The 27,891-nt window shown below is 41.6% G+C and overlaps 1 protein-coding gene across 1 annotated transcript in view; it reads left to right on the top strand.

Annotated features, from left to right (window-relative positions):
- Window positions 1–1,949: 1,949 nt before the first annotated feature.
- The window catches only part of UMODL1 (uromodulin like 1), a 48,402-nt gene continuing 22,460 nt past the window's right edge, over window positions 1,950–27,891 (top strand). The window contains 12 exon segments of the mRNA XM_054165749.1: window positions 1,950–2,037; window positions 5,448–5,690; window positions 10,778–10,939; window positions 11,347–11,453; window positions 14,378–14,570; window positions 15,554–15,694; window positions 16,476–16,595; window positions 18,220–18,474; window positions 19,854–19,966; window positions 21,773–21,992; window positions 25,536–25,673; window positions 26,230–26,964. Of these exon segments, the coding sequence (XP_054021724.1) occupies window positions 1,950–2,037; window positions 5,448–5,690; window positions 10,778–10,939; window positions 11,347–11,453; window positions 14,378–14,570; window positions 15,554–15,694; window positions 16,476–16,595; window positions 18,220–18,474; window positions 19,854–19,966; window positions 21,773–21,992; window positions 25,536–25,673; window positions 26,230–26,964 (2,515 nt within the window).

Here is a 27,891-nt window from a genome sequence, read left to right as displayed (position 1 = left end):
ATGTTTTTCAGCAGTCCTGAAGATGAACACATATATTTAAATCTTTTAGAACATGAATATTGATTCTTTACAGCAATTTGGAGGATCATGCTTCAGTCATAGAAGTGCTCAGCAGCGAAGATGGCAAGATTTAACTTTAGAGTGCAAAAAAAGTCTTAGGGTGTATGGCAACCCTAGCCAGCAATTTAGGATTGTAAATGGGAGACCTCATATGCAATCCACTTTGGATACCAGTCTGGAATGACCTATATTTTACTTTGGCCAGGACACACAAATCATTTGTAAGGGCTAAAGATCTGGGTTTTTGGTGAGTGCTAGCTGAAAAATTGCAATCAAGATTTTTTTTTCCCCAGAAAGTTTAGATTGTTGAAAAAAAAAAGTGAATGTTATGAACTAAAATATGGAAGATAAATTGCACTGACTCATGTCCTTTTTCAATTAAAAAAATAATTAATGTTTTATTTAGTTAGTTAGTTAGTTATTAGTGGGATGTTTAAGTCAAACAGCAACTTCAGTACAGCCTACAGCCAGGGTCTCCCTGTAGCCTGCCTGTGCTGAAGATGTAAATGGTGCACCTGGAGGATACAGCCTGACCAGGTATCCTGATCTATTCAGGCAAAGAGGTATTAAGGTACACATTCTCCTTAGACATAGCAGAAATAATTCCAAGCCAAAACACATTTTGATTTTTCTCAGTTGAGATGTTCTCCTCTATCCATTTTCCCATTTTATTAAAAGCATTTTTCAATTGAAGTCTGGGCAAGCCTTAATATTCCTTTCTTTTTCTTTTTTTTCTTTTTTTCTTTATTTTTCCTTTTTTTTCTTTTTTTTTTCCCCCCCTGATGATCTTGCTGTTGGATTTTCCAAGCCATAAGAACAGCTCACAAGTGCCACAAAACTACATGGAGCTCTGGCTCTGCACTCTGCCAAAAGGTCTAAGCCATCCTGCAACTCCCCCTTTGGCCCCACATGTTCCAGGCCCCCAGCTCTCCTGCTTATTAGTGCCAACATGGTGATTGCCCAACAGTATTTTACAGAGGCAATGTTACTGGTATTCTGAACATATGCAGATACGGGAGCATGTAGTTCCAGCTCCCTTACAGCTGGCTCTTTCAACCACATGAAATTGTCTACAGTCTGCTGCTCCAGCTCCAAAATCTGTACCTCTGATTTTCCACACTTTAGTGTCAGCCCCCCCTAGCAAATAATACTGTTTACTCCTGTTCATTGCATGAATTGCACTGAAGTTATTGTCCTGCATTGCAAACCTGCAGGTACAGCTATCATGGGAACATATCTTCATGATATACCGAATGAAGAGAAAGGGATTTAGGTTTCTCAAGTCTGCTGCCTAATAATGTTCTTGTTTGCCTAGCATTACTCTGGTTTATGTGATGCTGAAATTGCAAAGAAATGAGGAGCACAGTGAAAGCAGCTAGTGAAACAGATTAAATTCAGGAAAAATAATTGAAACAGACATTCACTTTTACTCTTTGTTTTCAAGGTACAGAATTAAAGACCTACAAAGTATTATTGCCTGGTATGTGGACAGAAACAAAATTCAAGATACATAAACCTGACATGTAAACCTGCATGTAAATCTGGCTCCAAGATGTCAGATGTTCAAAGTGGGAGAGGGAATAAGCCTTCAGAAGGATAAACACAGACTACATCAGGAATTTTGAAATGCCTTTTTCTTTGAGACAGATAGGGGCAAGGGAGCCAAGCTGAGCAGTCAGAAGAGGCAGGTTCCCTGGAGACAGTGCAAAGGAGAGAGAACTGGCAAAATTCCCACTGGAGCCTCTTTGTTTCTGTTGCCAGTAGTTATCATACACACCTGCAAAAGGTAATGAACTAGAGCACCTTTTTCCCTAATCCAAAAGCCTATGTGTAAGGAAGATCACGCTCCACCACCTAGGACGTGAAGTGATAAGAAAGGCTTATCCAGGATGGACAATACAATGGCCAGGATCACTCTTATTTCTGTTTTTATCCTCTGGGCAGCTACACAACAGGGAAGAGGAAATGAAATTACAGGTGAGTGATGCAAACCCAGTGAGAGGACCATGGCTGTTATGTAGGACAAAGTAGTTAGGATGTGGAATAGCTCTTTATTTTAAATAAACCATCCAATGGGGCCACTCTCTGGAGAACTCTCAATGTCTCAGTCACAATTTGAAAATCCTCTCTTGATAATTAAAGAAAATCTAACCAATACAAAATAAAACTTTTGTCTCCAACTTTTTATCCCTTGTAATTTCCTTTGTAGCAGAAATTAATTTACTGAGTTGCTTCTTTGTGTTCAGTAATGTGCAAGTTTTTATGAAAACTGTCTTTAAAAGAAACTTTTGGAGGGAATTGTGATGCAAGGTACCTGGCAAATTCCTTGAAATGCATAAAATGAAGCTGTAGAAGACATGTTTGACTTACATCTGTGTTATGGGCTGTAACCTGGAGAAAACTAACCCAGTTGCTAGATTGTAACTACTAAATTAAATCCTAATTTGCTCCTAATTTCCATCTGTTTTATTCAGATGAGAAAAGACTGTGATTTTTGTCTGCTCTTTATTGCATTTTTTTACTGAAGTGGTTTTGCAAGTCTCAGTTAAAATGCAAAGAAAGATGGTGAGGGACTTTTTAGGGTGTCAGGTAGTGAGAGGACTAGGGGGAATGGAACAAAAGTAGAAATGAGTAGATTCAGATTGGATGTTAGGAAGAAATTCTTCACCATGAGGGTGGTGAGACACTGAAACAGGCTGCCCAGGGAGGTGGTGGAAGCCTCATCCCTGGAGGTTTTTAAGGTCAGGCTGGATGTAACTCTGGGCAACCTGAGGAAAATCAAGCCCTCAGTAATTTTTTTGTTCTGGAGCTTCTGCCTTTTAAAGATGAATTTGAATCTACCTTTTGTGAACCTGTTCCAATAGATTACTTTTAAGGCTGTGTCAAGACAAAAAGGGGGCTTGTCTTTGGCTCTTGCTGTTCTCCAGTCAGAAAAGATTCTGCAGACCCTGTCTCACAGTGCCTTTTCTCTCACTCGAGCTGTAAAGTTTCCAGAATTGCAGCTAAGTCTCTGGCATAAATGTTATCAAGCATTTTTTATTGCTGATTACTTGATCATATTTTCAGTTTGGGGCTGAGTTTGGCCTTCAATTATAACCAGCCTCCTCCTACGCAGCCTTTCCTCTCAGTCTTTTCTCTCTGTATTTATTTCTGTTAATGAAGTATTTTCTTCAATTGTTTCTGCTCTTGCTTAACATAATAAAATTTATACTTTCCCTGACAGTGGTGAGAGCTGGTGCTTGCTAAGATAAACTCCAGAGATGATAGGCATGATGTAGCCCTACTGTCAGGTGACTCACCTTCTACTGCTTGGTGACTGACTTCAGCTTTCTGTTGCTGTAAACAACAGCCAGTGCATTTTAATTCCTTTTGATAGTGCCATAATCCCTTAGATGGAGGTAATGAGAATAGAAAGACAATTTGCTTAAGAGCCAAAATTGATCCAAGCTACATTGCTCAGCAGAGGAAACTGCTGTCAGCAAATAATTGAACTCTGTGAGTGTCAAAGCTTATTTTAATCTGTATGGAAGTGATGGATGATAGTAAGGTTGATGGTGCAGCACCTTTCCCTCTTACTTTCAGTTTAACTTTTTCTAGAGAGGGTATCTTTTTGTACCAGCATAGCTGCTTCTTAATCCTTCTCTTTAGGCTTTAGCAGTCTTATTCTATACCTAGTATCAATGTTTAAGTATGAAATATGATTTCATATCTGCTCTAACAGCTGTAGCTACTAATTATAATCCGTGTCTAATTCTATACCATTTTATTCTCAGTTTCATACCTGTATTTATGTTCCACATTGCTGCAGAGCCTAAGCCAGCTCAGCTGACTCTGGAATTTTCAGCTTTCCATTGCTATGTCCTCACTGCATCCTCAGCTCTGTGCAGACAACACGAATCTTCAGTGCTCTCATTGCTTGGTTGTTCTCTTCCAGTCCCTGCTTTGCTCTAGCTATGCCAATACGTGAGCTCTGGAGAAATGGAGGGATCAGAGTGACAAGAAACCAGGCTGAACTCTTGTTCCCTGTCTGTCCTACACTCTTCTAACATAATTTTATACTATAGCACTATGATTTGTTACTACAATAATTTCCTTTTCTCATCTTCATAGAACAAAATTTGACCTTCTCCTTCCACCTTCCCTGATCACCGTCAGATGTTTGTGTATTTTCTCCAGATAAAGGCTAGATCCCAAATGATTTAGATATTCTTTCCATTCCACTCTGGGTAATTAAAGATTCAGGTCCCAAAATAAAGAGAGAAAAAAAAAAATTTATCCTTATTGAAGTTTCTTTTGCTTTTTCTAAAGGATAATATAGGCATTTTAATTCTATCCTATCTATTTCCCAATGGGACACAGAGTGATTCAGCCTCTCTGATTTCTCTAACATCCCATTAGGAGACAGCTTGTTGTCTGTGACATGACTGCAGGTTGCTTACTGCTAATTCTTACACTCCATCTGGTTCGGTTGCTGTTGTTGTGTGGGTTTCTTTGTTGTTATTTGTTTGGGTTTTTTGTTTTGATTTGGTTTGGTTTTGTTTATTTGTTTTTTTTCCCCTGCTCCTTCTCAAGTGTTTCAGTTTTAAGTACAGCATGTAACAAGGTTGCTCCTCACCATTTTTGGTTTCAGGACTCCAGAAACTGACTCCCATTCCCAGACCTGGGTGAAATTATGTAGATAATTAACTTATCACTGACTTTATTTATACTGAAGTGAGTGAACCACTGCAGGTTTCAAAGGGCCTGGTCTATTATGGTACACTACAAATGCAGGCAACATAGGAGCTCCAAAAATACCTTTTGTGTCAGATACCTGAAAGTCCTTCCCAGTGATGAACAAGTACCCAGTTTTAGCCTACAGCAATGTCTGAAAGATGTCTTATTCCAGACATCTACTGTGACTCATTTGCCCATGAGTTCCTTACCCTTCATTCCCTTTATAGTTAGAGGAGAAAGATGAATGTTTTGGCAGCATGAGCCTGGAGTGCTTGGATGACTCTGCCCTGGAAGTGCCTGTTCTGCTTTACTGTTAATTTCTATTAACATATTAATTTCCTTTATACTTCCTTGTGTCAATTTGCCTGTTCTGCTTTGCAGCTGAAGGCACTGAGAGCTCTTTGCATTTTCTGCCAGTCTGCATTCTTTTATGACTGAAATGATGCCTATGACAAGCAGTCACTACCAATTCTTTCTTCTGTCTGTTTTATGAAGTGAAACTTTCCTAACATCAGCCTTCCTGGAAATCATTAATCTGTGTTGATTCTGTCATTGCTTTCTCATAATGTTATTTTTAACTAGGTCCTGCAGGGAACTTATGCTCTGGAGTGACAAGTTAGTGCTGATCTCCTTCTTTTCTGTTTTTATTTTGTTTTTATTCACTTCCCTAGAAAAGGGCCTCTCTTTGCTAGGGTACCATCTGTGCAACTATAGCCAGACCAAAAATGTGTTTAAAATGGTTGCCTACCAAAAGTCCTACGAGAAAAGCACTTCCTGTGGAGGATGGATACCATGGATGGCGTGTTCCAGGACGTACTATAAAACACAGTATCATACTGTTGAAGTCCCTGAAACCATCACTTTTACTGACTGCTGTGAAGGATATGAGCAAGTTGGACTCTACTGTTCTTTAGGTAAGTTTTAGTCAGATTGATAGTTGAAATAAGTGCTTCTGATGGAAGTCTCCCTTAAAATGTAAAGACTTAATTCAGTTCTGGGCATCAGGTCCCTGTCCACTGAAATCAGTGAGCTTGCAAAAATCTGTGGTAAATTTGGTCCAATGTGAAAGCCTAATGTTCCTAATTATTGCTCTTTGTCACCCCTAGTCACACATTCACTGAAGTTTCAGGAGAGCGTGAAGAAGCAACATGCTTGCTGCCCCTACAAGGGCTCATTACTGGTCCCAGTTCAGGCTGATAGCTGCGGCCAAGTGCAGCCACTCATGCAGCCTTGCCTGCTGCTGTCTGTTCTGAGCATGTTTGCATTTACAGTAGGAGCCTTCTTCTCAGTAGTAACTCAGGATGCACTTAGGGTACCGTCTCCTTTGATTTTGATCAGGGTCAGTTCTCGGGATACAAACCCAGTTTTGGTGTTAATTTAAAACATCCTGTGGCCTCAGGACAAGTTGATACCAACTGCTTTCTAATCAAAACTACATCAAGGAGCCTTTTTCTCATGGTGTCCTTGGTTACCTAGGGCTATGTTGGACAGCTAGAAACTGGTGAACCTTTTGGTGGATCTGATCTAACTTCTGAGTTTTAACAAGTCTCTGCTTGAGAAGACTTAATCATCTGACTGAAGATGAAATCTTTTTCCCTTTCCCACATCAGAGTTACCAGATGATAAAAAGAAATTGCTCATTTTTAGCAGAACTGAAGTCATAGGTGGAAGAGATTTCCTTGGGGAAAAGGAACATTTTTATCTTCTTTTTGTGGACAGAGTCACATACTTTTAAAATGAACAGATTAGCTAGGCCAGCATGGAACAGTTTCAGCATCCAGAAAAGCTCTGCAGGATGTAATTTTGTCTTCTGTTTTCAGTATGATATTTCATTTTCTCCATTTCCCCTTTTCAAGTTATCATCCTGGCAATTTATGTAGTCTCAACATTGTAACAAAAGAATAAAAAGCAAAGGACCTATTGCAGCCCTGGCCCTTGCTTTGGGTCATAAGACTTGGATGACTCAGCTCTATAGGAATGTCCCTGAACCTGCTCCTGCATCGGATCATGTAACGTGACATGAGGGCGTATGAGCCATATGTCTTGTCATGGGATCTGTAAAGAATAATGTGTTCATCCCCCTTTTAAGTTGCTTCAGAGCACTGGAAAATGAACCTCTACATAATTTTTGCAAGATATTTTTTTTCCCAACATTTACTAGTAGAATATTGTGTCTAGCAGGAAAATTAATTTAACAGAAAGCCAGGAACGCAGAAGTGGTCATTGTATTTTACTTATTCTTAAATGGTTTGCTAGAGAAGAGAAATGAAGGCATAATCAGAAGCACATCATTCTTCATTTATTATATCCTGACATTTTTTGGCTTTGTGGCAGTTGTGAGTGTCAGCCAGGGCAAAATTAATCAGCCAGTTACAATATGTCCAGGCAATCTTGTGAGACTAGCAAAGGACCTGCTGTTGATGATCTGAACTTTCTAGTGGATCAAATTACCGTTGAAAAGTTACTTCGGTAAGGTCTTTTTGATGTACATGCATGTGCATCCATATCTGCACACGTGTATCAAATGACAAGACTGAGAAGCAATCAGAGGAAACAGCTTTTTCATTCTGTAGTGCAAGGAAATAGTATGTCAGCTAAAAGTGGAAAAGTCACTAGGTAGTTATGGTTGTTTCTATTTGCATGAGAAACTCTATGAGTAAACAGATTTTCAGCGTATTTCAGATCTTTTGAGAATCAAGATCATCTTCTTGGGTGTTACCCTGGTAACACTTGAAATATTTTTTTCCCAGTATAATTCTATGATTTTTAAAAGCGTTCTCTAGGGATATTTTAGGCTTAGAAGCCGTTGATGAGCTTATTTCAGCTAGCATTAACACATTCTGTAAATAATGCTTAGCTGCAGAATTCCTGCTCTGTCCTTGACATATTTCTGATGGGCATGCTACACAGGTTTGTCCATGAAATACTGTGGTCATCTCCACTCTTTTTTTTTCTGTCAAAGTTAATTTGGGAACATTTTAAATCATAAGAGGATTTGTATAGCTTCTAGGTGTTTTCTGTGTTTACATTATTCCAATATCTTTGCTTCTCAGGGCATTAGTCATAAATTGTATGAATGGTAATGCACTGTCTAGACACAGTCTTAAATAAATGATGAGAAGAGAAACTGGAACTGCTGAAATTACTGCACAGCATGCTGTTAAACTACTGTTATTTTCTTCTTGATGTTATCCATGCTGGCAAGCTCTCCATCCTGCTAGGAACAGAAAGGTCTCCACGACCTCTCACAGCAACCTGCTGCTCCTGGCCACTCCCTGCCTTTTTTTTTTCCTCACAGAAGGAAATATTTACCTCTGCCTGGGATATGACAGGTCCCATTTTTCATGTTTTTACTGTTGGGAAAAAAATGTCTAGATCATTAGTCAAGTTACTCTGGTAATTCTCTCTAGCTGCCCATCAGTCCATTAGAGGAGTATTAAACATGCACACACAAACTACTTTGCAATTTTTTTAAAAAAAAAATTGAAAAGTTAGGTACCTAAAAGCTAGGAAGTGCTAGAATTAATTCTGAAGGTAGAATTAAATAAAATGACCTTTGCTTCTTCTCTTTATGCCTATGCATGCAGATTAGTAAAGTCTTTTCATTACCTGATCTGCCACTGCCTTGTCCCAAGGACCATGTTTCCCTGTGGTGCTCAGGGACCATGGAGCTGCCCAGCAGCACATCATCCTAGTCTCTGCATTCAGTATATGGTTCAGTGCTCTACTGAGCCCCTTTCTGAACAGAGACTTATTTATCACCTCACAAGGTAAATCCTGGGGTGATTCACAGACAGCAATTTGTCCTCCTGAAGCCTGTGGGAAGGGAGGGAGGTTCTGTGTCTTACACAGCTGGGCAACTGAGCAGCAGAGAAACTGAGATCAAGTAATTTTGTGTGCCCACTCTCAGTCACCTAGGGTGTGGTGTTGATTTTCCCCCAAATTTATTTTGATTTTCAGAATGTTTAGCACTGCCTTTAACAACTTGCGTGGTTGGAAGGCAAAGCCTCACATCCTTGCTGGTTGCTAAGCAGATCTCAGAGCTGCAGGACAGGTTCCCTGGCCTATGAAACCCACAGCTCTGAAAGGTTGTTGTATGTTTGTTGTGCAAAACTTTACCAGCACCTTGCAGGAAGATTTTTTTAGGGAGAGACCAATTCCACAGGTAGGGTCCACTTCTGCAGGCTAGTTTCCATCTGCTTGAATCAATGGTATGGTTACTTCTCCTGGTGACTGGTTTGCTGCCCACCTTCTACCTTACTGCATAAGATGAAACCAGAGTCATATCTGAGCTGCAGGCTCACCACAGGTCCCTGATGGCTCTCCACCAATTGCCATTGTGGCCACCAGTGGGGCAGAGCATAGCCACATTGAGGTGCTGCTGGCAAGATGAACTCATTGGAAGTGGCATTGGCTAAATTTCATTATATTTCTTCTGAGTGCACACAGACTGACTTAGTGTCTCAGATGCCATCTTCATCCATTGTGCAATGCCTGCCACCTTGACAAATTTCAGCCCACGGCTTCTGAATATGTTCTAGTGAATTGTATGTCTTTGCATACAAAAGGGTGTTAAATATTTGTCAGATGCTGAATTAGCACACCCTGATGCTGCTCTCCATCCCAATTAACCCCTGGACAGGCAATCACGATGTTAGACATCCCTCTTGCAGGTTAAGTCTAGCAGTGCTCAAAGACCTCAAAAACAGGGTCATATGGTGGAAACTGGAGTCTGCCATACGGACTCTCATAGATTTGTCTCCAACTTCTGATGTCTGAGACAAATGCAGAGATTTGGTCCCTGGCTGTGCTGCACTCTCTAGCTGAAACTTGGCCCCTCCAGGTGGAAAGAGGGAGATAAAGGGGAGTTACATCTCAGGTGATGTTGTCCCTCACTGTCTGTCTCCTGGGAGATCCTCCATCCTGCAGTCACAGCAGACCAGGCAGCTCTCATGTGGGCAGGCTGGTAATGGAGCTTTTGTTGCTAAGCACTGGTTGCTGCATCTCTGCATCTGTACATTTATGTAAATAACAGTTGCTCCACAGTGCTGACAGTGTTGCTTGGTAGGTGACTGTCCCCAAAGCCCTTGGAGAGCATAGATCAAATTTTCAAAATGCATCTGGTACAATTAGGCCAGCAGGACTATGGAAAGGATTGTAGTTAGTGCTGGTGAGGCTTCACCTAGATACTGTGTTTGGCTTTGGGCCACTCACTATGAGAAAGACATTGAGGTGTGGAAGCATGTCCAAAGAATGGCAACATATCTGGTGAAGGGTCCAGATCACAAATCTTGTGAGGAACAGCTGAGGGAACTGGGGCTGTTTATCCTGGAGAAGAGGAAGCTCAGGTGAGACCTGAATGGGAGGCTGTCACAAGTCGGGGTCAGTCTCTGTCAGTCTCTTCTCCCAAGTAAAAGGATGAGAGGAAATGACCTTGAGTTGTGTTGGGGGTAAAGGGGTGTGGATTGGATATGAGTTAAAAATTCTGCCCTGAAAGGGTTGTCAAGCACTGGAACAGGCTGCCCAGGGAAGTGGAGGAGTCACCAAGAAAAGGTTAAATGAAAACTCTTCGCTTCAAACTTAGACATTACCTGTTTCCTTGGATCACTACATATTATTAGTCATAGCTGACATCAGGCAGATTTTCTGTTTTGCAGTACTTCAATGTCTCCACATTCCGAAACAAATGACAGATCGATTGATCAGTTCATCCATCCATCCATCCATCCATCCATCCATCCATCCCTCCATCATTATTAATGGATAAGTATAAATTCAAAATTTCTGTAACAGAAATGTCTCAAGTGACAGAAAAATCTGAGAACATTTGCACTTTTGAAATGAGATAATGGTATGTTGGGCTGCTATTTTCTCCCCATGGAAACCTCAGAACAGATGAGCTTCTATAATGAGGAGGAGGTGTTTGCTATAAATTAAATGGCACAATTTTATGGAAACAGTTTTCTGTATTTTTGTTCTCAAAAATGTTTTTATTACTTAGCACTCAATAGATCCAGTGTATTTTCCTCAAGACCTGGTATCTGTCCAGTGGATAATATGGAGACATCTGATCATCCTTGTACGTTTGATACTGAATGTCCAGGGCTTAAAAAGTGCTGCAACTCATCCAAAGGAGCAGGCTGTGTGGATCCAGTGCCAGAGGGTATGTTACTGATAAATTCAAGACTGCTTCCAATAGAAATATACCTTTTTTTTCCTTCTGAGGCAGAAAAAATGTTAGCCTATTTCTCCATTAAAAACAAACAAACTAACTAACAAAACAACAGGAATCTGCCATGGATCAATTCCAGAACGTTCAGCTTCAGTACTTGCACCACTGAGTACTGAACCAGGGTGCTGTGAGTCTAGTGGGGCTTACTCAAGTTTTTGTCCTTTGCTGGTGCTGCTGCCTGTGGCATATGGTGAACAAAGTCGTAGCTGATCGCTGTGGGTCTTTCATATTTGCCAAGTTTAAGCTTGCTGCAGTTTTGCATGGCCTTCCTATAGCTCTGTCGCTTTCTATAGCATCAGACATCAGATGACTTGGCTGTTTTATTTTGTACACTTCAGGAAGAACATTCTGGTACAACGTGACAGTACTTGTGAAAATGGATTTTAATGAATTAATCAGAGTTGACTCCCAGTTTCTGAATCATTCACGCCTCTTGCACTCCATGGTAGGTACAAACAGGAACGCTCCTGTGTGCTGCTCATTGCGTTCACATTTCTGTACTCAGTGACCACCACTTGCTTCACAGTCCTCAGTGATGAGCATAACCTTACCAACCAGACTGGCCTTTTTGACCCTCGTTTCTTCCTGATTGCTGAATGTCAGCTGCATCCTCAAGCAGTTCAAGTAGCACTGATTTGTCAGCTTCTCTAGTAAAAATTTCAGGTCTTTTCCAAGAGCAATGTAAAGACAATTTGAAATGTAGGGGGGTTAACCTGCTTAAATGGTTCTTCATTCAGCTGTCACAGTTCAGTTTTGGTTCCATGACTGACTGGGTCCAGATTTCAAGACTTGAAAAACATTCTGATAAGGAGTTAAACATTTCAAGAGTCAGACTTTATCTGTGGCACTGGGAACTACACAGCAGGTAGTTTCAGCATTGACAAAAATTTTGCTGTGAAACTTCAGGATTACATGAAAAGATTGTGTTTGGGTTAAGGGCATTTTGTTGTCATTCTTGGCACAGTAGCAGTCCTTGGGGAAACAGCAGGGTGTTGCTTTTGCTGTTGGGACTGAGGCTCTGCCTCATATGTGTCTTAGCAGCAGCACTGGCAGCAATGTGTGCATGACCACATGACAGCAGCATCATGTGCCTCTCTGTGCCTGTAGCAGGTCTAGGGAGGTTCTTCTCAACCTCTACTTTGCCCTGGTGAGACTACACCTCAAGCATTGTGTCCAGTTTTGGGCTCCCCAATTCAAGAGAGACAGGGATCTGCTAGAGAGGGTCCAACGGAGAGCCACGAGGATGATTAGGGGACTTGAGCATCTCCCCTATGAAGAGAGACTGAGAGACCTTAGTCTTGAAAAGACTAAGAGGGGATCTCATCAATGTGTATAAATATCTGAGGGGTGGGTGTTCAAGTGGAGGGGTCCAAGCTCTTTTCAGTGGTGCACAATAATAAGACAAGGAACAAAAGGTACAAGCTTGAACATAGAAGATTTCACCTCAGCATGAGGAGAAACTTCTTTACAGTGAGGGTGATGGAGCACTGGAGCAGGCTGCCCAGAGAGGCTGTGGAGTTGTCTTCTCTGAAAACTTTCAAAACCCACCTGGATGCATTCCTGTGCAGCCTGCCCTAAGTGATCCTGCTTTGGCAGGGGGGTTGGACTCGATCTCTGGATGTCCCTTCCAACATCTAACATTCAGTGATTCTGTATTGGTTTAAGCTGACTGGCCCCACTAGAAGGGATGAGAGACAGGGGATGGGGCTACTCCCCACCCTACAGTAGTGCAGTGCCAGCTAGATCCTATATTCTACACCATGCTAACATGCTTGATGCATGACAGGAAGGGGTTGGCTAGGGCTTACAGGGCTTGAATTCTATTCTGTAGCTTGTAAAGTTTCCTGTTCCAGGTTTTTGTGGTTTTTCCCCTGGCTTACAGGCAGGGCTACATCCCTTTTCTTCTGGTTTTCTGTTTGTGTGGTTTGCTGGTGGTTCACATGCTGTCTGTTCCTTTGCTGCTGCATATGCCGGTTTTTGGGGGTTTGGTTTTGTTTTGGGTTTTTTTTCTGTTTTCTTCTGTGTACTCTGCAATACAGTAGTAAATTGTCTTTATATCAATTAACATCTCTGCCTGTCAGGTCCTTCCCCCTCCCATCAGTGTGTGTGTGGGAAGGGTACAGCTTGTGAGAGTGGGCTGTGGTAACCCAGGACACTCTTCTTGTCCCTGCACGGCAGGTAGGAAGATTCTGAGGTGACCAAGGAAAACACAGCCCCAGCAGAGGTGTGAGGCATGCTTTTCAAAGTTACAAACAAAGCTCAGACTGTCTCAGTGATATTTAGGAAATGGATCGATGAACTAGGACAAAGATCCTCCAGGCCATAAACCAGACACATTTTGCTACTACATATCACCATGCCATGGAGATAACCAGGCTTGGATGTGGCCTTTGAAAGGTATCCAAGAGACCAGGTCCCTATTTGCCCACATTTTTATTTCTACTCTGCCCCTGTTTCAAGGTGGGAAAGGGCAAGTAGCAAAGGAAACCCTTTTCCTGTCTTAAACTAGCACTGATGGGCAGGAGAATACAGGTGGTAGCAGTAGCATGGGGATGTTTCATGAATTTACTTCTTCCTTCCACTTGGATTTGCCCTTCTCATATCCTAAGAAAACAGGAAATTCTGGTCCTTTTGCTCTGTGGAAAGGAGTATAGAACAATGACCTACCAAGACTTTTATATCTTAGTCTAAAGCATGCTATGGCAAAGTCAAAGACTCAAATGAAACTTTGCAATGAGGAATGTCTTCCAGGCCCTATCTGCTCCCCCGGCTCATGGTGCTCAGCCCACCACTATGTCCCTTCTCTCATTCCTGACACACAGTTGTCATGTCTTGTTCAGTCCTGGAGTCTTTCTGTGGCTTTTAGTCCAAGCCTTCTTCTTCAGTCTATTGCTTTCCTTCTTTTTCCTTTCTATTTCCTTTGCCAGCAGTCTTTTTGGTTGCTTAAAGTAAGAAGTGTTAGATAGCTGAAATGTAATAGCATGTCTCATGTATTGATATCTATTGAGATTGCTATTGAGATTTCTATTAATCTATTGAGATTTTGGTGTTTAAGCATTACAAGCCGAAGAGAATTTTCCCATATCTTTCTGAGTTATATCCTCTTGCCTAAGCATTTGAGATCTGACATGCAGCTTCACACCTCCCTTAGCTTGTCATTGCAATACCATAACTCTGTTGTGATTGGTGGTAATAAGAATTCACCTTGCTTAAATACAGACTTCAAAGTTGCCACTGTTATGGTTTTGGAATTGGTGCTTTCTACACTCAGATGATGAAGATGATAACTGCATAAGTTATGCCTCATTGCCATACAGCTGTGCTGAGAAGGGAACAAGATATTGAAGTGTTCATTCCGCTGCCTTGCAGATTACTGGTGCACTACTGCCCTTGAATGCTTCTGTGCACCATATCCAGAGTAACCGTGCAGAGGTGTATGCTGGGACAGTGACCTCTCAGGTTCTCATTGGACTGCAGCAGCCAGCTCCACTAGTGGAGGTTTCTTCTTCCTTGAAGGACATCGTGAAGCGCATATATGAAGTGATTGACACAGAAGTGCAAGGTAATTTATTGTAATCCTGTCACAGGGGAAACTTTTCCAGAGGGTTTCATTCCTCTTGTCTTGGGATTTCATCTATCAGACTATGAATTTGCTTTCAAAAATAGCATATTGGGTCTTGTAAACTTTGAAAATATGGCCCTAGGTTTTCCATTATAGGGTGGAGAGGATTGTCAATAATTGCTTTGGGGTGAATAATTTGTAGAGGAGAATATATTTTAGTGGTCATGGTAGCTGGGTTATGGTTGGACTCCAAGACCTTAAAGGTCGTTTCCAACCTTAATGATTCTATGGTTCTATGATTTTCAGATGAAAAAGGAAAGGTGTCCATATTTATAACAAAATCATTAGTTGTATTGAACAGGATCTTAAAAATAGTGGGGTTTTTTTGGTAGCAGACATGCTCTGGTTTTATACACGTTATTTCTGCTCTGTTTTTATACATGTGTTAGTTCTAGTAGCTTGCACAAACCAAGTTGTGTTCATAGTCTGTTAATTACTATGGCATATTGCTACCTAGTTTTCAAATGTTAGGTAAACATTTAAATATATTCACTTGTAAATATTTTAATCTACTTATTGCTGTGCAGTTATCTGCCTGAAGTGCATCCATATGCACCATTGCCATCACTTCTTATTCTGAGTTTGCTTTTGAAAACTCAGTCCAACTTTCAGTGAAATCACTGGCTAGATCTTCTTCTTGTTGCTGACATCTCTTAAGTTTGGATGACATCCTGCAGATGTGAACAGAAGCTGCCACTGTCCTTGTGTTCCAAAGAGTTGGAGTAAAAAGTGGTAGTGTTATCACTGTTTGGGGGGAGGGCAGCATTCTGATTTTATTGCATCTATACACATCCTGAGGTGCTTCAGCAGAGTTATTGAAGATTTACATTGTAGTTATCATATCCAAAGCCTGGCCTACACACATTGCAGATCAATCTTGATGCTGCTTTCCATGTCTGTACAAGGTGTGTTCCTCTTTATAGATGTCGATGAATGTTCCTATGCTGAATTCAACGCTTGTCCCAAGAAAAACACCTGTGTAAATCTGGAGGGTTATTACAGCTGTGACCCTCAGCATGAACATGCAGATGTCATCCAGCACTGGCTGAGACAAGGAAAAGAAGGTAAGAAACATTGAGTCTCACCTTGAGAAATACTGAGAATGCTTCTTCAGGACTTTGTGGTCTATTGCAGGAGCCACCTACATGGTAAGGATTTCTGGAGCAAGCAATGCCCCTTCTCCTCCTGTTGGGGGAATATGCTAGATAAACCATCTGTTATCTATTTCTGATTGAAATACAGTGCATTTGTTTCACAGTACCCATCTCATTCTGCCTCACCCTCAGCTGGCCTCACTCACTTGCCAAACACTTTAGCTTCAGGCCCTGTCTGCTTTTCAGAGCAAGGCACTCACTGCCAGTACACCACCCCAGCCTCCTGGGGAAATACGATGCAGATGCTATTAATACACAAAGTCTCCATCCCATTTTGACTGGGTGACTGCAGCCAGCACTCAGTGGCTCTGTTATCCCACTCTGGATTACAGAGTCCTCTGCTGGAAGCAGCTTGAGCTTCACAATGGGTGAAAAGATACTTTGTGGTACAAGTTCAGCAAAATACGTGTAGACATCAATAGGCCTGGTAATAGGCTTAAAGACAGTGAGATAAATAAGTGCTTGCAGATCCAGTGCTTCAATTAGAAAACAATTTTACAATCCTTTAATCTCAAACGTGAAGATAATGTATTACTTTATGCTTTTGTGATATGATAATATATTTATTTTAGTTTCTGTTTCTAAAACTTCTATTGCTGCTTCCCAGCTGCAGAAAGCATGAATGGTATTATTTTGTATTTGCTTTGTTAGGAATGCTTTAATTCTTTGATAATACTATTTTTCCCCCTAGGCATGGCAGTATCTAATCCGAGTTCAGCACTGAATCTCACCAACACTAGCAATAGCTCTCAGTCTATAAGTAATTCAAGTCTCTTGTCCATCACTAACAAATCCACAGATGCTGGGTGCTGTAAGTAGCCTTGGATATAAATGAATGTAGTCTTGCTTTTAATTTAGTCATTTTTTGATCCTTTTGTCCTGAGGCTGGTTGAGGTACAGGAGAGTGTTCAGAGAAGCTGGTAATGGTTTTGGAGTGAATCTACGTCTATGGAAGCAGGAAGAGAGAGGCTTCCTCAACAAGACATTTAGATTGGAGGCTGTGGTGATGTAAAGTGACCCCACTGTTATTCCCATGACTAACGAAGGGAAATGGTCTTCTGGAAGTGGATGTGGGTGCACTTGTGTCTGGTGAACCATTCAAGTTCAGATCCCATCACAGGGCTTGTGCTGGGTAATCCTCCAGTGTGAGATGATGCCAGTGAGGGCCGTGCAAGGCCAGCACCACTTGCCCCAGACATTGCTCACTGCATATCCTAGGCTTGCCCAAAGGAGCTCCTCCTGGCCACAACCACCATGACGCAGGTCTCTTGTTTTTTGAGTCTGTGAAGGTATCGGTGAGGTACATGAGTAAGGGAGATTGGCTGCAGCTATACTACGCTGGAGTCAACATTTATGAACACTCTTCCTGTTACATATAACAGCAATCTGAAGGGCTATGATGGGAACAAATATAAAGATTTGTCTTTATATGGGTGACTTCTGCCCTTTCAGGCAAGATTTATCACAATCCTTCTAACAAATCTTCTTCTTGTGAAAGGAAATAGCTTTAAGTAGTTCTTTGCCTAGTTCAGAGAGACACTGGGGATCTTCATCCATGACTTCCAATCCAAGCTTCAGCTAGAGGAATTAAACTGAAGTATCTGTAGATCAGGGGCTTTGGGGGTGTTTGGCAGCCAGTATGGCTCAGAATCCTGGAAACAATTGTGTCCTATTGAAAAATTTAAGAAAACACAGTTGTTGTTTTTTTCTCAGGCTAACCATTAGCATGAAAGAATTGAAGTTGTGGCAGTAGCATGCCATGGTCTCTAGGCTATCATGGGGGCTGATGTTCATCTCACCTGACCGCAGCTGTTGCCAGAGGTGTCCAGTCTGAGCTATCTCTCTAGTTAGTGGAGACAGACAGGCTCTGCTGGAGAGTGATTCATCCTACCCAATTTAGGTACCTCCTCCTCTTTCAAGAGAGGAATCATCTCTGAAGGGTCCTTGTCTTTTCCCACTGACATGGCAATGATTGCAGTCAACTAGAGTGGTGTAAACAGGTGAAATATTGCCCAGCACTCTGCCACCAGCCTCTCAGACGGTGAGATCTTTAGAGGTTTTCCACATGCAGACTTTGCAGGCAAATCAGGTGTTAAGGTATGTAGAGTACACAGATTCACTATTTCACACATAATCCTGTTGCTTGAATTTGTATCTCACTGTCTGATTATTTGAGTTAGTAAAGATTCAGCACAAATAGGAATAGTAAAAGGAAATGAAAAAAGTAAGCATCAAATCAGTTACTCTGTTGGCATGGTTCATGGACAAGGGCACCTGGTAGTGTGAGAGGGGCAGATTCTGTTCCAATGTAATGCAAAGAGGAGTATCCCTTACTGATTGTCAGAATGCTTGTCTGTAATGGATTTAGACTAGCAGAACACATTAAAGATGAAACATTCCTTGTTCTGTGATGACTTTTCCTGGGACTGCGATAGACCCCTCAGCAGTTAGAAACCACCGAATCGTCAGTGTTACCAGCAACAGTTTTGAAATGTCCTGGCATGCCACCTCTACTCTGAACCATACTTTCCAAGTCCAAGTGTTCAAGGACAAGGAGATTGTACGAAACCTGACAACAGAGGCAATGAAAATGGACGTGTCTCAGCTGGAAGCAGGTGTGATGTATTCAGTAGAGATCAGCTATGAAACCTGTGGAAAAAACAGCACCTCCCGTCAAAATGTTAAAACAGGTAAACAGCCTCTTTAAAATAGACATACATTCTCTCTCCCTCTCAGCCTCCCTCCCTTTCCACTGACTTGCAGTTCAGCAATGATCTATTTATTTCTCTCTGCATTCTGTTTCCCACATTCTTCAGCACTTTTTCTCTCCTCTTCCCCAGCATTCATGCAACCTGGACTATCAGACAACAAAGCTCTGGCCTTAGTTGATAAAGCAGTGCTGGAGCTGACTCAGACTATCACAGATGTCAGGCTAAGATAAAATACGTTTTTGCTTTGTTTTGTTTTGTTTGTGCCTGGCACTTCATTCTACTGCCACCCATCTCCTATCAGGCCAGTAAGAAATCCAATTAACTGATTTGTCAAGGGCTCAGCTGAGCTAATATGAGTGTCCAGATTCAGCTTAATATTTGTGAGTGACCAAGATAAAATAATAATAACAAGGGCTATGTTTGAAAACTTGCAGAATGCCTGCATAATTTAGTTCAATCTGTAAGTGATACCAGCTCTCTTAGACCCTAATATGTTGATCAAACATAATTCTGCTTTTTACTAAATTATTATTCTTAAATTATTGCCTAAACCTTCATGCAAATGAAAAAATAAATGTCTCCCCATTTTCTTCAAAATGTAGGCAGTGAGCTACTTAATACTGGCCACAGTTAGAATGCCACTGGTTATATTTATCCATAGCAGCCTTCCCTTTAATCAGATGTGGGATGACTTCAGTTTGAGTCAGAGGAAATTACTGCCTTTGTAGAGGGAAAGCAGGAGGTTTAATGGTTACAGAAACAGGGAGCTGAACTTCAGGTGTGAACCTGGAGCCCTTGAGAAAGAGAAAATTTTTACAAAGATCAGTCCAAAGAGTAACAGCTTCAGGTCATTTATAGAGGTTAAGATGGTTATAGATGCCTTGGCTCTTGGTTTTGGCTTGGGTGCTCTGTACGTTACCTGTCAGACAGAATTGCCATGCACTGTTTTTTGTCGTTATTTTCATTTTAAGAATGTATTTATTAACCATTCTGCCAAGACCAGGGGGGAAAATTGTGACCAGTGTACCAAAGACAAGCTCGGAGGCAATTCAACCCTGGATGTAACTCAAATGCAGGAGTTACATAAGGTCATGTTCACAAGGATATGTGTATATTCAATTCTTATGCAATGTAACTAGGCAGATCTTTATGGGCCTGATGTAAGTGCATCTCCTCAATGTATAGGAAGTTTGTAGTAGAATATTTGCTTTATTTTGTTGGTTTAATACCAAATTGTCTCCACATTCTTCCATCCTTCTTCCTCCATCCTCTGAGATTTTGGTCTGGGTGCATCGGTTTTGACTGAATCTTTCAATTTCCTTCTTTGTCAGTGTCTGTTTTAATGTCATGTTTTACAGAGGCCAAGATATTTGGTGTTACACTGAGGATTCTCAACTACAACTTCACTGATGATTTCCATAATGCCAGCAGCTCAGCATATGAAGAATTTTCAAGACTGTTGTTTACGGAGGTAATGCTAAAATATCTGAGAGTAATATATATCTATATCTATATCTATATCTATATCTATATCTATATCTATATCTATCTATCTATCTATCTATCTATCTATCTATAAAATTTATTTAATGTAATAGAGGATTTCATGCTTGGCTGAAATATCCCTTGAAAAATCATCATACTGTTTCCTATGACCTTTCATTACAATTGAAACAAAATTCAACTGACTAGACAGATCAAGCCCTTAACCTTAATAGCAAGGGAGCCAATGAGAATTTTCTTCTACAGAAGACTAAAGGAATTAAAAATGCAGGCATGCAACAGGCACTCCTTTCCTTCGATCTTTAGTTTGGCAATAAACTCATGCTAAATTGAGCTGAGGCTTTTAAATGGATAATGGAAATAACATTGCTGGCATTTATTTCAGGGCTGTCTTCTCAATAAATGTGTGACTACTCTCAAAGTTCTTTCCTCTTTAAGGAAAAGTAACAAAGTCAGGCTTTCTTCTTAACTTCATACACATGTGTAGCCACTTTTCCATGCTCAGGTATAACCAGCCATAAACAAAACTAGAGTCCCAAAGTCTATTACCAGCTCTCAACTTTCCTGCCAAACAGCGGGGAAAATGTTTCAGATGCTGCAATCCCTTACAGTCTTGCTGTAGAGGATAGGGCCCATATAGAGGGATTGAGACCTCCATCCAAAACAAAACTTTCCCAAAAGGAAGTGGGACACATAAGCATATGTGAATATAAATCAAAGGAGGAAAAAGAAAGAAACAAAACAGCAATGGAGCTGTACTTTCAAAGGCAACACAGGAGAGGCATTTGCTCATGAGAAATTACAAACTGAACCTCCTGACATGGTTTTATTTCTTGCATCTGCAAATGATTTGTCTTTGTTGTGCAGGGATGATTTTGAGTGAATCTTTTCTGAGTGTAATGCAGAGATACCTAGCATCATGGAGTTGGAAAGGAAAAAGTGTTGCCCATCTGTGTTGTTTCTGCCCAACATCCCTCTTTCACTTCTCTCTTTTTCTTGCCTCTCAACCCTGTTGTGAGCTTAGACAAGGTAAACAACTTGTTTGTAGGAATTTTTGGAGCAAACTCTGACTGAATGGGACAAAGCTGTGTTGATTTATGAGACTGTATTGTGTGCTCAAAGGCACACTTTGAGGTGTATGTAGGAACAAAAGGCTCAAGCAAGATTTCCTGAAACACACTGGCACAGACCAACTTGGATTTGTGCAGTTGAGTCTTCCAAAGTGCAGTGGTTACATTCAGATTACCTGTTGTGACTGTCCCCTGGCCAGTGTTAAGTCTCTGGGGACATCCTGGAGGATTGCTAAAATCAAGCTAGAATTTACTCCAGCAACAGTGGAGATGACCAGGTTCCCATGTCTGAGGGTGAGGAAGTGAATATATCAGAGGTTTTGGCCAAAAAGCTTATGTGACACACAGAGCTAACATCAGGGGTCTGATCCATGCAGAATTACTGGGTCACTTCAGCTCTGATGCAGGCAAACAAGGGTGGGAGGAATTCTGGTCCCATGAGCCAAAATGACATTTGGTTTGGAAGACCAGTGATCAAATGGGTACCATTGTCAAAGGTATCTATCTACATGTACCAAGGAGACTCACATTTCTCTGTGTCTCAATAATCTCTGAAAATTAACATTTTTGAAACATTTAAACCATATATATATATATAAACATTTTCTCCACTGTGCTTGCATAAATCTTTAAAAATGTACCACTATAGTTCAGCTACACCCATTGGGTTCTTAATTGCTGATGCTTTCCTCCCATTTGCTCAGCTTGAAAATTCATTTCCACCCAACATTTCTGCTTTATATAAATCTGGGAAGCTGAAAGTGCAGATGGAATCCCTGCAGGCAGGAAGCATCATTGTGAAGCTCAGAATCACCATGCAGGATCCCGGGTTTCCAGTCGATGCCTCCACATTTGCCCCAGTGCTTTCTTACCTGCACAACAGCTCTACACTTTTGGTGGATCACCAAAACGCTGCAGTAGGAGGTAATTTTATTTATTTATTTATTTTCCAAACAAGAAAACAGGGTTTGTGTTTTGATCACACACAGTAACACCAGCATTCTTCAATGAAGTACTTAAAGAGATAAAGTATGTGGTTTGTTGGAATGAACGCCATGATGTGAGAACTCCTCCAGGGTCTTTTATCCATAAGCCCAGAAGGGGTTGGTCAAAAAAGTATTGTCTGTCCCCAGGTACCTGCAGACACTGCTTTCTTCCACTTTTTTAAAAGGAGTGGAGCTCTTGGTTTTCCTATTAATTTTCCTCCCTCTCCTCTTTGTGAGCAGTTGGAAGTTTGCCATCCCATTTTAGCATTGAATTGTAGATAGGATTACTGTGGAATATTTGTAGCCTTTAGAAACACATGCCCTCCAGATAGTTTTGTGTTTCAAGGCTCTGGGGCTGTGCTTGGGCCAAGGTTTAAGAAAAGAAATCTGACATCTTTGCTATAGAAAACCATCCTGAGAAATTCCCAAATGTCCTCTCAATGAACAGGGCTAAAGAATCACACATGTAACTTATGTTAAACTAGGCTTTTGTTTGATCTTCAGTAATCATCATTTTTATGTTCAAAGGGCTAAATTCTGGCTTTGGTTTTCCAAGCTGGCAGAGCCAGACAAAGTTCACAAAGTTGCCAAAGCCAAGAGGATGAGTTGTTCTCTCCTGCTGTATTGAGCACTTAAAAGCTTATTTACTATGATCATGGAAAATGTCCTTTGGAGTTTTAGAGCTTATGGAAATTAAGGAGAACAGATCAAGGGAAAAAAACCAAAAGCACAAGAGACAAATTGCACCTGAAGCTTACAAATGAATTGCAAGATGCTGCTATGTGCCAAAATACTTTAAAACATTATTGATCTTGGGACTGAAAGAGTGGGGAAGAAGAAAGCAATAGCTCTGGACTGTTGCTTTAATTGCAGAAAACCAGGTGGCTTCCAGTAGCACCACTTTCAGCCAGGAGTACAGCCAACTCCTCCACTCCTCCTTGGGGATAAAGAAAAGGGGTCTATTTCTTAGTTAGCTCTATTCAAACAAGCATCTGTTTGACATGAGTTTCCCAAAGTCAAATGTGGAAATTAAGATAAAGGAGTGCAGCACATGAAGGAAGGATTTGTATAATGGGCTATTTTGCTTCCTGACCCCCAAGAGCCCTCGTAACATCCACTTTTACGGTAAGCCTACACAGATCCTCTTTGCACCAGGGGAGCAATGCCACCTGGGTCATCTGTGGAGCCTGGACACCTCCTAAAGGCTATGTACTTGTTTTAGCAAGAGTGGCAGAGCAGAGGATTCAACTTTGAAACAGCAAGGATGAGAAGTCAGAAGGGATAGCACAACTGGAGGGAGTGGAGAAGTTTCATCTCTCTTTGAAGACTTGTAAATTATCAAGTTTACTGCCATGATGAATAGAGACACTAAAATTTCTGTCTGTTCCATGAGGCATGGTAAGAAAAGAGAAAGGGGTGTGTGCTGAGTCAGGCCCAAGATCCATCTAGCACGACATCATGTCCTCAGCAGCCAGGAACCAAATTCTAGAGAATCATAAAAACACAGCAAGTGTGGACAGTGCCTCTTGTTAATACTCTTAGCCAAGAATCGTTTTCAGCTCCAGGACTTCCTGAATCCAAAGAGATATCTTTGAGTTTCTCCTCCATGGGTTCATCCAAACCTTTGGCATCTGAAACACCATTAGGCAAGGATGAAATTCCACAGATTTTCACTGATTACATGTACCTCTTACAGGTATAATGCATAATCATTGAACACAAAGGAGGTTGTTTCATAATTTTGAGAGTAGGATTGTAGGTTGAGGTTTGTTGAGGGGAAAGGCACTTGCCAAACATAAATGCCAGAGATGCCAAGAGTGCAGAAAGAGAGTACAGAGCACACCTTGTCTGAGATGCAATGGTTGTAGAGAAACCAAGTGCAGCCTGTGTGTATGTGCATGGTTGATGTGCTAGTGCCCCTAGGCACTGAGAATAGAACATTAAGTGTTTTGGCCTGATGCATGATTGAATGTGGCCATCAGAGGTGAAGGAATTTGCTTAAAAACCCGTGCTAAGTGGTGAGAAAGGAAACCCTCAGAGACAGTAGGGGCAGTGAATGTAAGTTATTTGGCAATTAGCACCAGAGCATCTCTCAGATGGTGTTTGAAGCCATCAGGAGTCACAATTGTTTCATAGCACAACAAGGCATTAATGAGAGCACTTTTGTTGCTGGTGCTTTAGTCAATCCTGCATACTTCTGTTTTCCTGCTAAGTGGCTTAGGCTGCAACATAATAGGCAGATGCTGGCCATAGGCATATGAAATTGTCTAGTGGAAACAATCATGGATAAAACAATTATCTAGTGATGAAGAAAGTAAAAAGAACTTAAATATTATGTGGAAGGGAATAAAAGGGGAAGACTGTAAGCAGAAAGGTGAAGGCATGTATGGGCATGTACCCACCTGCTCATCACTTTCTGTTTCTAAAATGGAGCTTCCTTTCATTTTGGAGAAATAATTATGGTGATCTCAGCACGTCTGTGGGACAAGCACTTAAGAAAATGCACTGTTCAAAACAATTCTTTTTAGCCTCTGATCGCAATTATTTGTCCCAAGACAGTTTTCAGTCTAGTGTTCTGCTCTCCCCAAGGCAGCGGAGGTGTATGCACAAGGGAGAGCACACAGGGAGGGCTCATGTGGGATTCACTGAGATTATTCCTGTCCAAAGCATTAACTCAGCCTTTGCTTATTTGCTGGAACAGGGTGTGAATGCTAGCATAAGACTTAAGATCTAAATCCCTTAAGAGTGCAGACACTGGGTAATGAAAAAGTTCTATAACTCCATGAAATAAGCATATCTAACTGGCCCAGACCAGCTGAAAGGAGACATAAGAAACACCCTTAGAACCTATTAATGCATTGATGAACCAGGATTTCTCTTCTGCGACTACCAGAAAGAGAGTCACAATTTTAGTGTTGCCTTTGAGAAGAAATCTTTTATAGAAAGCATTTTCTCTTAGCACTTCCTCTGTTAAGAACTGAAGTCTGCTTCTCATGGGAGTTCCTTGCACTTATCTTTTATTTGAAGCAGAAGATTATTTGGATTAAGTCTCTGTTTAGTATTCTCTCTACTGGTAGCTAGTGGTAACAGATCTATTCATTATCTGGCATAGCTGGAGGTACTGTATGCAGAACTTTGTATAATGTATGCTTTTGATATAGCTGTAGTACAAACCTACAATTATTTTCTTTTTATTTCCACTAAGTGTTTACTTAAAAAAACCCAAAACATTAAAAAGCCTTTACCTACAGAAAATATTTTTTCAGAGTACAAGGACAAAGGCTGATTTTTGTGTGAGAGAATCGCAACGTGGATAGTGTTGTGTGTCACTCAGAACTTGGCTGTCAGGTAAACTGTGAAAAAGGAAGACCACATGCATGAATTCAAAAGGACTGAAGAAAGGACTGCTTGATGATTATGTCTATCTTAATGCAGCTAGAAGGGAGGCTGTCTGACTGATGTTCTGACTTTGGTCTTACAGACTGGGATGAATGTGCTTCTCACACTGAGAATGACTGCTCTGTGTTTGCGGAGTGTATCAATTTGATGGGATCATACCTGTGCAGATGCAAGACAACCATGGATACTAATCCATCCCGACCTGGAAGAAACTGTGAGGGTGAGCAAAAGACTGACATGTAGTTTCCCTTTGCTGTGAAAGGTTGGAAGAAGTTGTAGCTTTTCACCTCTTCTTTAACGTAGCACACAATGTGTATATAACTGCTGCTCTGCAGTCTCTGGGTGAAGGAATAGACATGATCTGTCTTTGATCATGAAGGTCAACTTTATATATATCTTAAGATGAACTTTATATATATCCTAGGGTGAACTCTCTCTAAGATCCTCCTTGATTAACCTAATAACTGACTACTGAGCAGCATGAGGTGTGCATTTTCCTCTTTGGGTATGGCTGCAGCTAATTTTCTCCCACTTAATTGATCCATTGCCTGCCAGACAGGAGACCCAGGAATCAAAACTGTATTTTTATGCAGGCACAAACCAGATTCAACACCATTAAAATCATGTATGCTACAATGTGTTAATGAAAAAACCAAGACCTCTCTGAAACACTATTGGATCTGGCTGAGCGGTCTCAGTCCTACTTTGAGGTCAGACCCTGATGCTTCCTCACCCTGTTTGACATCACACTTCAATGTGTATTTGCTGTGTTGCAGGTGAGATTGTGGATCCTCCCACCAAAACAACGACTCCTGAAATAACAAACAGCACAGCATTTGATGCAGAAGAAGTAAGCCCTGCAAGCCACGCTCCCCCTGCCACCACTGAGATGGTGGCTGCTGTAGGCTCCGAGATGAGTACCGCCATACATCTCTCTGCCACGCTGCCCCTGGATGACAGGCAAATGTCCCACAGTCATTCTCCCACCAGTGGTCCTGCAGCTTCTTGGAGAGAAGGCCTAGTACCACAGATGGGCACTGGCAGTGACACTGGTTCCACAGCCACAGGAGTCACAACCAGTAAGGAACTGGCCATGAGCACAGAGCAGCAGGAGGCTGTGAGTCCATCACAGCAAACCTCTGTGGCAGAGGCTTCTCCCAGTGGATCACAACCAGTGTCTGCTCTCACAAATGCACCCATGGGCACAGCTGTTCAAGAGCAACTCAGTACACCGTTGCTGGCGTTTCTGAATCAAACAGCCCTTGATGACACCAGAAGTCACACAGTTTTTGATGCGCCTCAAGCCAGCTCCCAAGGTGGCTCCAGCACAGCTGTGCCACCTACAGGAGATGCTGGTATTCCCACCCTCAACGCTACTCTCGCAGCGCATGTAGAGATGGGAAGAGAGAACAGCTCTTGGTCTGAGAAATATTCTGCTGCCCTGGGGTCACCAACACTGTCAAGAACCTCTCCAGCTCCCAGTCCAACTCCAGTCCCAGCCACAGACCACAGTGAGTATGCACTCCACAGAGACATGCATGCAGGGTAATTTGGCTGTATGAGAAGCAAAGCCTCACTCGGGGTTGGGAGAGATGCACAGCTGGAGTCTGTGATCTGGGGTGGAGGCATCTGGCTTTTTTTGCTGTCAATTTTGTTTTTCTTGACAAATTTAGCACTTTTTAAATAAAGCACTGTCTCAAAAGCCAAAATCATTTCTCTTTCTGGTAATTTGGCAGTTAGTTTTGCTGAAGTTACATTTTGTCATCTCAAAGCACATGAAGAAAATCACACTGTGCACTGACCGTGGCTCTTTGAAACCTGCTGCTTGTCCTTTTGCCACGCATCCTGGTTTCTCCTGCATGTTCTGGCACCAGGGTGATGCAGCAGCAGCAGCCTACAGTTACCTTAGAGACCGGGGAAGGCAAACGACCTGCCTTCCTATTCCTTTCAGCAAAGGATGGATTAGACAGAGCCTTGAAAATCCCCTGTGGGGCAGGAGCTGTGTGGAAACCTGTGAGCCACTTTTTCAAGAGCAGTAATTGAGAATAGCTATGCTGACAGCAAGGGCTTAATCTGTTTGGCCTTGTGTAGATGTGTGACAGCTAATTAGGGGTTTTTTATGTTGGTTGGAGCTGAGTCATATCTCAAGGTTAGAACCAGAATTGGTCTTTAAATGATACTTTTGTGCGGGACAAGGATGCTGATGCCTCTGTCCAGCACTAAATACACTTCTTCTTTAGTGTGTGAGTAAGTGACACCTATTTCACTTCTGTTTCTGTCTGGTTTTATTCTGTCATGCCCTCCATATCTAACCACACTCCTCTCTGCACTTTTCTCTTCTCCTGCCCTATTATCTCCTGTTCCCAGCAGTCTCCACTCATCCAGTCCCATCTCAGGTTCTCCCTCTTTCATTTCTCTCTTTCTCAGTCTCAGGCTGC

This window comes from Dryobates pubescens, chromosome 12 (assembly GCF_014839835.1).
Source record: "Dryobates pubescens isolate bDryPub1 chromosome 12, bDryPub1.pri, whole genome shotgun sequence".
Lineage (NCBI taxonomy): Eukaryota > Metazoa > Chordata > Aves > Piciformes > Picidae > Dryobates > Dryobates pubescens.
This window is presented reverse-complemented; position numbering and strand designations above follow the sequence as displayed.